Source organism: Eretmochelys imbricata, chromosome 12, assembly GCF_965152235.1.
Source record: "Eretmochelys imbricata isolate rEreImb1 chromosome 12, rEreImb1.hap1, whole genome shotgun sequence".
In the NCBI taxonomy this organism is placed as follows: Eukaryota; Metazoa; Chordata; order Testudines; family Cheloniidae; genus Eretmochelys; species Eretmochelys imbricata.
In genome coordinates, this window is record NC_135583.1 from 10,391,931 (window position 1) to 10,404,005 (window position 12,075).

Here is a 12,075-nt window from a genome sequence, read left to right on the forward strand (position 1 = left end):
CTAATTGAGGATACATTGTCATAAAAGTAAGCACGCCTATAATGGAAAACAGTGTCTAATCCTTTTTCTTGTGCCATTGCACTTGATGATGTTGTTTTTGATCCCTGTTCTAGTATTTCTCTGCCCCCCTTCCATGATCCCCCCACAAAATACAAGCATAATGTTTTTTTCATGTGGCTGGTTTTGTTGCACCTCCATAAAATTTTACTGCCATGAGTAACTGTGTAGGGATTCTTTTATCATTTGTCAAAGAAAAATACAGCACAATCTTGAAGATACCTGCTGGTTTACAGAATAATTTACAACAAAAGTTGTAAGAAATTGAGTCTTCCTGTGGAAGTGAAAGATTTTATAAATATGCATTTATGAACTAAAAAATGCATTTTGTCTTGGAAGTAACAAAGAAACCAGACAGACTTATTCACTGCAACTATGGAATTAGAAAACACCTTTGATAGGTGCTCTTCATCTATGTTTTGTCTGTTGAATTTGCACCACTGGAAATAAAAATTTAACCAGAAAGTTCAGGTGACTGACAAACTTGAAGAACTTAATTTGGCTGAAATATCTTGTGGAAGATATGCTTAGTAGAGCAAACTGAACTTCTTAAGAGTTCTTAAATTATAACACAATGGTTCCTTCCCACGGAAAATCCATAGTGGACAGACAACCTACCTATTGGGGGATGGGGGAGGGGAGGGAAAGGGGATTTCTTCCTAACTGCAGTTGGTTAACTTGCATCCTAACGTATGAATTTGTATAGGTTATAAATTTATCCTCTATCTCTGTAACTCTAGCTAATGTAACTCTAGCTGTTAATCATCCATATAAATGTCAAATCACCTATATTAACAGGTGTCTTCATCTTGAATGGTCCCTTGAAATATGTGTTAACTACTTTTGCTAAACAATTTGTTCCATCTTGTATTTAGCTGTGACACTCTGAGTAAGTTTTCCAAGAACTGAAGAGCTCTTTGTAAGCTTCTCTCTCTCTCTCTCTCTCTCCAACAGAAGTTGATCCAATAAAAAATATTACCTTACCCATCATGTCTCTGTAATCTCCTAGAAAGCTTTTTGTCTCTGTGACATCTTGTGGAAGAGAGTTCTGTAGTTAGTTGTGCGGTGGTGTGTGGGTTTTTAATCATATCCTTCATCAGATTTAAATTTTGGAGTCTCTTAATTTCATTTGGTCTTTGGATTGCTCAACTTTGGAGACCAGATTTCTTATTCTTCTATTGCAACAGTTGTCTGTAAGAATTTTCATCTCTTGACACAGCTTATTTGTTCTGAAGAATCTTTCAAAATTCCTTCATTATTTGATCATCAGCCATCACGTTCTTCCTTGATTCCTGATTCACCTGATTCCTGTGAGCTGGCTTTGCCTTAATTCCAGTAGGCATGTGGATCTGATGATACAAAAGAGGCACCTATCAGTTTACAATACTCCATGTGTAGGATGTTTGAAGACCAAGAAAGATACCCACTGGAATTACCAGTCAATTTGAATTGGGCAATCCAGGCTGGAGAACGATACCATAGGGATAACAATCTATTGTTATACTTAATAGCCCCCAGTTTTTTGCAGTCAGATTTTTGCACTATTCAGTTCCTTTATGTACCCTCTTCTGTTTCCTCCCACTCATTTTTATCATCTGGTATAATGGACTGTAATCAGCTTTGCATAATTCTCCTTTACTCAAGGACTTTTTTGATGGACAAGCAATAGGTAGCCTATTGGATAAGGAAAATTTTATAATTATTTTGATCAATCATTGTAAAGGACAGATAAGTAGACTTATCCTCCTGAGTTGGCAGACTTTCATGACAGCTTCTATGAGGCTGGATTATGTAAATCCCAAAATAGCTTTGCTTTCTTTGCACATCGTATCATATCTCTGGCTTTAGAGAGAGGCAGTTACCTCTTGTTTTGAAGGGTATAGTCTTTGTGGACGTCCTGTATGCTACTGCTTTTTTACAGGGCCATGATCTGTTTCAGTATGGGGGATTTCTTGTCTACACGCTGTATTTTCATTCTGTGAGGCAAAGAAGGAAAAAAGCAAATAATTTAGGGCAGAAAATTCCAAATGAAGTAGGTGGGGAGACATGAAGCCAATGCTGCATGTTCCTGTGCAAGAGTGACCTCTGCAGACAGCTCTGTGCCTTAGGGTCTCTGGATGACAGCAAGAGGACAAACCACTCTTTGCAAAAAAGCCCCAATTTGAGACAGCGGATAGCTGCAGCGTTATTAATGTTGCCTTTAGCCACATTAGCGTCAGCTTTGCACTTGAACTTCCCACACAGAAAGAACCATGTTGACAGGGGAGAGCCAGAGGTTGGGCAATACAAAGTTTATACGTTGAATCCTTGCAATGGTCAGTTTTCATTGCTCACATTTGGAAGACTGTTTTCTCCCTTTTTGAGGCCAGAATCCTCTGTCTCTCTCCACCCTCATGGAAGCAGTGAGAGAACTCTGAAGTTCACCTTAATACATTATCTAAGTTTTCTTACACATTTCCTATAAGTTTTATTGATTTGGCTTTTGTCCTGACTTTACTATTTCCCCCTTCTGGTGGCTAACATGAACGGATTTAATCCATCTTTTGCCTACAAAGGAAACCTTAATTAGGATTTATTTGGAAAAGATAAAAACAAAATGATGAAAACGCAAAAAAGGGCCCCATTAAAAATCAAAGTAGTTATAGACACAAACAGTACAGAATAAAGCCTGGATTTCTGTATTTTGAACTGAGGGCTCTTTACAAAGAATAAACTTGTTGACCTTTTTAACAAGTGAGGTAATATGAAGCAGCAAGAGGTATCACATTAAATATTTTCTTTGGAGCCTTGGGGCAATAGTTGATATTAAATCTGACCATTTAAAGAAGCAAATGTCTTTTTGCATTCACTTTTTCCTCTGTAGCTGCTTAATAATGAGGGAATTATACCACGGTGTACAATTTTTCTGGAGACTTAAGAAGGAAAGGCAACTTTAAGTTTTACCTATGCAATTGTCTAAGGACTTGTCTACACAGTGGGATAATGTGCTGTAAGAGGGTGTGATTTTTAAAGCACACTAAGTTGCTGTGCATTAAGACCTTTCTGGTATACACTAAAGGTCCCCTGGTGTTTTAATGTAGTACTACTACTAGCCAAGTCTGCATGGACCAGTTCAAGTCCAGCATGTTAGTTCATTTTAGAAATCACACCCCCACAGAATGCTTTACACAACCATGTAGTCAGGCCCTGAGTAGCTTTTAACCTGTTTGTGCAGACTTCTGTAAGCATGAATACATTTTTGCTTTGGCACATCGTATCAAGAAATTCATTCCCCTGTGCTGATGCTCAATTAAATTTGCTCAGAGTTACATAGAGATGGAATACATTTTGGTTTATACTGCAGGTCATCACATGCAGCTAAGCAGAATTGAGTTCAGAACCTTAAACTGACTGGACTACTTAAATGCTGGAGAAAGCACTTTGCTGTCTAAAAGTTTGGACAGGGTACTCAAGGATAGGCAAGCTTTGTTTTGTGTTTACAAAAATTAAGTCACATGAAAAAATAAACCTGAAACTCTAGTTCAGATTTTGCCCAACTTGGGCCTCGTGAAATTTCTTTAAACTGCACATATCTTGGCCATGATGAGATATCGCTTGCGTCTAGAGCCAACTGAGGAAGATAGGAGACGAAGCGTTCTGTGCTGCTTTAGGTGGTGGTTGAGAAGAAGCCAATTAAAAATATTTCAGTCCACCTTTAACTCCAGATGTCTTTGTACACTGTGAACAAAGTGCAGTGCTGAATATTTACCCATTTTGAGTGACCGGCTTAGTCCATAGTTTCATGAGTGAAAAGCCACCTGAAAAGGGTGTATTGTGGGGATCAAAATACTAACAGCTAGTGGTTCACTGTTGGCCTGAAAATGAATATTTATGACTGACAAGACAGAAAACACGCAGGAAGCAGGGACTGATTTTTGCGGCTCTTGCTATTTGGTATCTTGCTCTTGAGGCTGAAGAAGGAAACGAAGAAACAATTTGGGGAGGAGTTACTGGAAATGTTTAGATGACCATGCATACCTACATATGTACTATGTAAACACAGAAATATAAAATACCTACTGTATGTGCAACAAAGAAGGTTGATATCTCCTGCAACTAGTTGTGTGCTGTGACTGTCACTTGGATACCAACTAGCTGTTTCTTCCTTTATAGATATAAAAAAAAGTGTGCATTCGTAGCCCGTAAATGACGTAGAATGATTTAGTGCAGCAATTGATTGATATAATGCAAGACACTAAGTAGCCACTGCCATCACTACTAGTTTTTTCCAGTAAATGGTATAATAGAAGTAATGTGCCATTTGATAAAATTCAGCAAAGAAATAATTGATAGTAGGACTGTCAAGCGATTAAAAAAATTAATCGCGATTAATCGCATTGTTAATAATAGCATACCATTTATTTAAATATTTTTAGATGTTATCTACATTTTCAAATATATTGATTTCAGTTACAACACAGAATACAAAGTGTACAGTGCTCACTTTATATTTTTTTGATTACAAGTTTTTGCACTGTAAAAAAAGAGATAGTATTTTTCAATTCACCTCATACAAGTACTGTAGTGCAATCTCTTTTATCATGAAAGTTGAACTTACAAATATAGATTTATGTACAAAAAAAGGCACTCAAAAACAAAACAATGTAAAACTTCAGAGCCTACAAGTCCACTCAGTTCTACTTCTTGTTTGGCCAACTGCTCAGACAAGCAAGTGTGTTTACATTTGCAGGAGATAATGCTGCCTGATTCTTGTTTGCAGTGTCACCTGAAAGTGAGAACAGGCATTCTCAGGGCACTGTTGTAGCCAGTGTCGCAAGATATTTATGTGCCAGATGTGCTAAAGATTCATATGTCCCTTCATGCTTCGGCCACCATTCCAGGGGACATGCTGATGGGTTCTGCTCGATAAGAATCCAAAGCAGTGCAAACCAACGCATGTTCATTTTCATTATCTGGAGTCAGGTGTCACCAACAGAAGGTTGATTTTCTTTTTTGGTGTTTCGGGTTTGGTAGTTTCCACATCAGAGTGTTGCTCTTTTAAGACTTCTGAAAGCATGCTCCACACCTTGTCCCTCCCAGATTTTGGACTGCACTTCAGATTCTTAAACCTTGGGTTGAGTGCTGTAGCTATCTTTAGAAATCTCACATTGGTACCTTCTTTGCGTTTTGTCAAATCTGCAGTGAAAATTTTCTTAAAATGAACAACTTGTGTGGGGTCATAATCCGAGACTGCTATAACATGGAACATATGGCAGAATGTGGGTAAAACAGAGCCGGGGAGAGACAATTCTCCCCCAAGGAGTTCAGTCACAAATTTTATTAACGCTTTTTTTTTCTTTTAACGGGCACCATCAGCACGGAAGCATGTCCTCTGGAATAGTGGCCAGAGCATGAAGTGGCATATGAATGTTTAGCATATCTGGCACGTAAATACCTTGCAATGCCGCTACAAAAGTGCCATGCAAATGCTTGTTCTCACTTTCTGGTGACATTGTAAATAAGAAGATGGCAGTATTATATCCTGTAAATGTAAACAAACTTGTTTGTCTTAGCGATTGGCTGAACAAGAAGTAGGACTGAGTGGACTGGTAGGCTCTGAAGTTCTACATTGTTTTGTTTTTGAGTGCAGTTATGTAACAAAAAATCTACATTTGTAAGTTGTACTTTCATGACAGAGATTGCACTGCAGTACTTGTAAGAGGTGAATTGAAAAATACTATTTCTTTTGTTTTTAATTTTGACAGTGCAAATATTTGTAATAAAAAATAATATACACTTCGATTTCAATTACAACACAGAATACAAAATATATATGAAAATGTAGAAAAACATCCAAAATATTTAATAAATGTTAATTGATACTCTATTGTTTAACAGTGCGATTAAAACTGCGATTAATCGCGATTTGTTTTTTTAATCACGATTAATTTTTTTTCAGTTAATCGCGTGAGTTAACTGTGATTAATCAACAGCCCTAATTGATAGCTTCCATATTTGGAATGAAGGCTTTCTTCCCCCCCCAGCTGAACACAACTCTGGGAGGATAAGAGATTTTTATTGGGGGGGGGGGGGCAGGGGGCATAGCTTCCCTTCCATCCTCTAGCACACACCCCAGGTAGGGGGAGAGAAACTATTGTATCTAAGCAATTGTCTTTCATTATATGTTAATCCACTTGATTTTTTTAAAATATTCTGAGACCGGATATTCTAAGAGATTCTCTCCAATTTCCTTCACCTGGGGGAAATAGATTATGCTGAACAGGACATTATCCAACGTGCTCTCTAGCAAATTCTGCTATTAAACATTTGCATGATAGTTTCCAGAGCATTGGCATCTGGAGGCTTTGCTCATTCACCTACTAAGAAATCCTGTGCGCCTGGCCACTTTGCTCTAGAGTCACTGGTATTGGCAATCACTGCAATGGCACATAAGTGGTCTGGCAGCATCAGCAGTGAGGAAGCTGCTCTGCCAGCTACAGTGTTTGAGGACCAAAGGCCTTGCAGTTCAGAGAAGGGGAAGGGCTGCCTAAGGGACAGAATGTGCTAGTTTGGGGAGAGGTCTGTTATGTTGACTTTTTATAATTAAGGTGTATCGCACAGCATATTATGTGGGTGAGCAAGAGAAACCAAAGCAATTTAGAAATCTGTCTTATATTTATGAGCACAATTCTTTGTGAATTGCTTAAAGAAAAGACTTCTTGGGTTCACTGAGCAGTAAACCCAAACTAAATTGCCTGACTTGAGCTTCATTTTGTGTATAACTAAAATAGGTGAAAGGAATTGCTGCCAATTTATACAGATCTGTGGAAGATTATTAATGTAAGTGTTAAATGCTGGGTTTTTTTCTCCCACAAATCTTATTAAATACAGGTTTAATTTTACTGTTCCATTTATGTCCTGCCATTGCAAACATTTTAATTTTTTCCCTTGTCTTCTTCATTCATTAGACATTTGCTGACCAGGTGTTCGGCATTTTCAGCTGGACAGTTCCTGTTGCTGTAGCTGTTTCGTGTTTTGGTGGACTTAATGCATCAATTTTAGCATCATCTAGGTAATACACATTTTGGTTCTGTTTTAAGATGTTCATAAGCACTCTTGGCCAACTTAGTGTATCACACACAAAATAGATGAACACTTTTAATGTCCATGCCATTAAAGAATATCACAATAAAATAACTGTCCTCAATAGACTTTTTAGTTTGTGTATTCCGTATCACTAGTTTGTCCCATTTCTTCCCCCCGTATCCCCTCCCACTCCCAAAAGGTGACTGCATAGCAATATGAACAATACATTGTAAGGTATAATAAATGTTGTATAGTAGGTAATCAACCACATTGTTTCATGCCCTTGGTCAAGAATTGATTATTCTCCAGTTTCCTTGTGGAGTTAATAACTTAATTTTCTTGTTTTCCTGTTTAAATACTGTGTTTAAAGTGTAAAAATGTAATACATTTATGATCTTGTGTGTGAAGCTTTAAAAGTTTTAATTTGTATGACAGCCTTTTTAAAGCTTCAGATATGTCATGGAAACTTTCTCCTATGCATTGACTACAGACATGACCAGTACAAGCTTCAAAAGAGTTTTTATAATACCTATAAAATCTTGTTTGTCCATTAAAATGCATATTTAACCTCCCCCTACTGGAAAGAAATGTTGTTTTGAAATTACACAATAGATAAACTTAGAACACTGTTAGAATTATTTATAGAAATTCTTATGTACAGTCACCTCCTTCAGGATCTGATCATAAATCATTTCTCATTGTTACGTCATGAAAATTACTAACTTGATGTCAATACTTAAAATTGTACCAGAATGTTTAACTAACTGTATACAGCTGTAATTGTGGTTGGTTTGTGCCTCATAACAATGAAAACCTACTTCAGTAATCACAGAAGTTTACCTTTTTAAAAAAAAAAAAAAACAGCACTAATGTGTAGAGATTTACTTATACAGACCTACATACAGTACAAGAATAGTTGAATACACATGCAGGTTTATTTGAGGTTGTTCTCATAACACGTTTTTACACAGCGCTCTTTCTTTCCTTGGGTCAAGATTTACTTTTTCTTGTGTCCTTTACAGGCTATTTTTTGTAGGATCCCGGGAAGGTCATCTCCCTGATCTATTGTCCATGATCCATATAGGGAGGTTCACACCTGTACCAGCGCTGCTCTTTAATGTAAGTTGCTGCTGCTTCTTTTAAGCTGTCTGGAAGTATTTGGGATATGAAATAGATCCAAAAAGGAATTTTTTTACTTGGGTTGGAGTTCATTGACAGATAAGGTCTGTACTTTACACTACATTAAATGATCTTTCACTTGTATGACTTAACAATTAATTAGTCTCTGGAGAGTTACATTAGGTTGATAATTCCTAAAAATTCTTAACGTAAGTCAAACTACAAAGTCTCTAACTATAAAGAAAACTGGAACGGGAATAAAGTGACTGAATACTTTGGCTTTGTTGCTGTTGGGTGCAGTTCTTTGCAGACTTCCATTTCTCATGAACAAGGTAAGACTAAAGCTAGTCAAGATCCATCTTAAATTTTCTTTGACTTCTTGTTAGCAAATCAAATAGATAATACAGTCAGGCTATTTAGTCATCAGGATATGATTGAATTATGTAAAGTAAAAATCCAGCTGTTTATGAACTCCTTTATGCTCTAGTAAACTTACTTACAGGGTCAAAATACATTAAGCATCTTTGTCAGTAGCTAGTGTGACAGGGTCAGGCCAGATGGCTACAGGAGAGTGATCGAAGGCAGATACATTGCCCCAGGTTAAGTAGGTCCCTTTTCCCTGGGTAAGGTAACGGGGAAGGTTCCAGAACAATCAGGAACTTTCTGGAAACCATTAAGGCAGACAGGCTGATTAGAACACCTGCAACCAATCAAGAAGCTGCTAGAATCAATTAAGGCAGGCTAATCAAGGCACCTGGGTTTAAAAAGGAGCTCACTTCAGTTTGTGGTGCGTGCAAGGAGCTGGGAGCAAGAGGCACAAGAAGCTGAGAGGGAGAAGGCGTACTACTGGAAGACTGAGAAGTACAAACATCAGACATCAGGAGGAAGGTCCTGTGGTGAGAATAAAGAAGGTGTTGGGAGGAGGCCATGGGGAGGTAGCCCAGGGAGTTGTAGCTGTCATGCAGCTGTTACAGGAGCCACTGTAGACAGCTGCAATCCACAGGGCCCTGGGCTGGAACCCGGAGTAGGGGGCAGGCCTGGGTTCCCCCATCCCTCCAACTCCCTACTTGATACCGGAGGAGTTGACCTGGACTGTGGGTTCCACCAGAGGGGACGGTCTCTGGCCTGTTCCCCAATCCACTAGGTGGATCAGCAGAGACTGCAGGGATTGTTCTTCCTTTTCCTCGTGCTGGCCAGTGATGAGTGAACGGCAGATTTGAGCCACGAAAGTGGCCAAACTGACGGCTGCTGTGAACCTCTGAGGTGAGCAAATCCGCCAATAAGCCCAGGACCCACCAAGGCAGAGGAGGAACTTTGTCACACTAGGTAGCTGGACTTTCTTGTTAAATTCAGCACTTTATTCACTTTCATCTTTGGTGAATTGCAAGAAACGTAATCCTTGTGTCCCCACCACCTTGGGAAATCTCAGTAAAATCCCATCTCTAGGAATAATCAGAAATTGTTTCCACCCCAAAAGTTCATTTCTGTAAGGGTGAAGTCTGTAAGTATATAATCATATAAAGAACTCCGGCATGAAAGATGACATTAATATACAAAGCAAAAAAATAACTTGAAAAACCAATGTCACTTATAGTTCTTCATGATACTCATGTTTTTTCCCAACAGTGTACTATGGCCCTCATTTATCTGACTGTAGAAGATGTTTTCCAGCTTATTAACTACTTCAGTTTCAGTTACTGGTTTTTTGTGGGACTCTCAATAGCGGGGCAATTATACCTCCGCTGGAAGGAACCAGATCGACCCAGGCCTCTCAAGGTACAAATTAATGAATTAATATAAGCAGAATTAGTTTATTTTTAAGATCTTTCCCCTCCCTCAATACATCCTACAGCACTTGTCTGAAATTTGAACCCATATGCATTATGTCTGAAGTGTTAGATTGTAAACTCTCAGGGCATTTTGTAAAATGCCGTGCGTTGCTGTCAAATGCTCAGTAAATATTCCTGTTCTAGCAGACTGGCTCAACTACTAGGTGAAAATGACTGACTGATATTCCTCTTCATTTTTTCAGTTCAATCACTAGTTCATCGTTCTGCCATCTGAAAAATGGTTCATGTGGTTGAAATCAGGAGCTACTCTTGCTCTTTGGATTATAGGCCAATGGATTATGGCTTTCTATCACTCTTCCCCTCTTCCTTAGTCCTAGCACTATTGTGTGAAAATTAGGGAGGGCAAATTAATCATGCTGGTAGCACCTTTGCTACCAAGGCAATATTTGGAGCTGTTGTGGTATGTCTGAATTCTTAATTCCTTTAGCACCTTTCTCTGGTAAAGTTTGATGCACTTCATTAAACTAACCATGCCATTCTTGACTCTCGAAAGGCAATGTCTCAGTGCGGTGGATTTGTCTAAAAGCCACTCTGCTGCAGTAAAAAGCTTCTTTCAACATTGCATAGATATAATCTTACACTGTTGCACATGTGAATCTTAGCTACTGTTCTGTGGGTCTGCTGTATGGAGTACTGTCCTTGTATCCACTTAACATGTTTCTAACTAGCCAAATACAAGTCCACTCTGTGCTGTTGTGTGTATGGGAATTAAAAACCTGATTTGGAAAAATGTTATGTATTGAAAATTGCAATTACAGAAAATCGCATTCCCATCAGAATGCATGTAACTGTTGCTATATGAAAGCATTCCAAGAATGTCCTAATCTTTTTCTCCTTTTCTACAGCTGGGCCTGTTTTTCCCAATAGTTTTCTGTATATGCTCAATATTTCTGGTGGTGGTGCCTCTGTATAGTGACACCATTAATTCATTGATCGGAATTGGCATTGCTATATCTGGAATTCCAGTCTATTTCATTGGAGTCTACTTGCCCATATCCAGAAGGCCTCCATTTATCAACAACATCTTAGGTAAGCACATGTAGATTGGAAGTTCACTATTTGCTAGACTTGAATGAAGACCTTTTACAATAAATTTTAAATTAGTGTGAGTGGTCATACATGAGCTGAATGGCAGTGATTGGGGGGGGGAATATTTCATTATTTCTGTATTTTACATTTAGTGTATATTTTATAGCTTCTATCAATCTCATTATATGTGTATCTTATTAAACACATTGAAAAATCTAAATCCTAAAGCAAGGCTGGCTGTAATTCTAAAATCACTAAATCTTTCTGGATTCAAGCAAACATGTTGTCTTACTTCACTTTAGTTGGAGCTTAGATTGATCCGCTGCTTGAAAATATGTAATGTTTATGCTATTCAAAAAAAAAAAATCTTCTCTGGAGCTTTGCCTGCCAGTATCCCTTTGTTGAATTGTCCAGTTAAGGATTACTCAATCTTCTCTTGCAGCCTACTGCTTTGTTTTTTACAGTTCAGTAAAAGTTCCCACAGGGGTTGTTCATAAATCCTCCCTTAAATGAAATAGGTTACATGGCTTCATCAGTCAGTGCATGGATCAATTATCAAACCTTATTAATTTCTTAAACGTATACAGAAGTCCTTTTTCCTTCCCCCACACACTATTTGAAGCTTTTGGTTTGAAAGCTTTATCTTTCTCTTTTAGCAGGGAAAACAAATTTCAGTGTATTGTATACCCTACAGGATCCTGGGAAAAAAACTGTCACCGTTAGGACAGCGTTTAAACATACTGTTGGTTTGTTTTTAAAAAAAAAAAGTCAGACTAGACCAAAAATGAACTTTACCTTGTGTTGCAAATGTATCCTCTTTGTGGTATATTTTAAAGAAAATAGAACTAAACCCACTTCAAGACTAACTTTCACTGATCTATATGTAGTCCAGCTGGCTTAAAGTTCTGTTTAAATAATTTGCTGCTTTTATGATAAACCAGGTGAATATCAAAGT

At 38.0% G+C, this 12,075-nt stretch overlaps 1 protein-coding gene across 1 annotated transcript in view; it reads left to right on the top strand.

The window, feature by feature from the left end:
- Positions 1-12,075, top strand: part of SLC7A6 (solute carrier family 7 member 6) — a 54,033-nt gene that overhangs the window by 39,916 nt on the left and 2,042 nt on the right. Inside the window, exons 6-9 of the mRNA XM_077831067.1 lie at positions 7,005-7,108; positions 8,145-8,241; positions 9,868-10,017; positions 10,937-11,120. Of these exons, the coding sequence (XP_077687193.1) occupies positions 7,005-7,108; positions 8,145-8,241; positions 9,868-10,017; positions 10,937-11,120 (535 nt within the window). The remainder of the gene's footprint in view (positions 1-7,004; positions 7,109-8,144; positions 8,242-9,867; positions 10,018-10,936; positions 11,121-12,075) is intronic.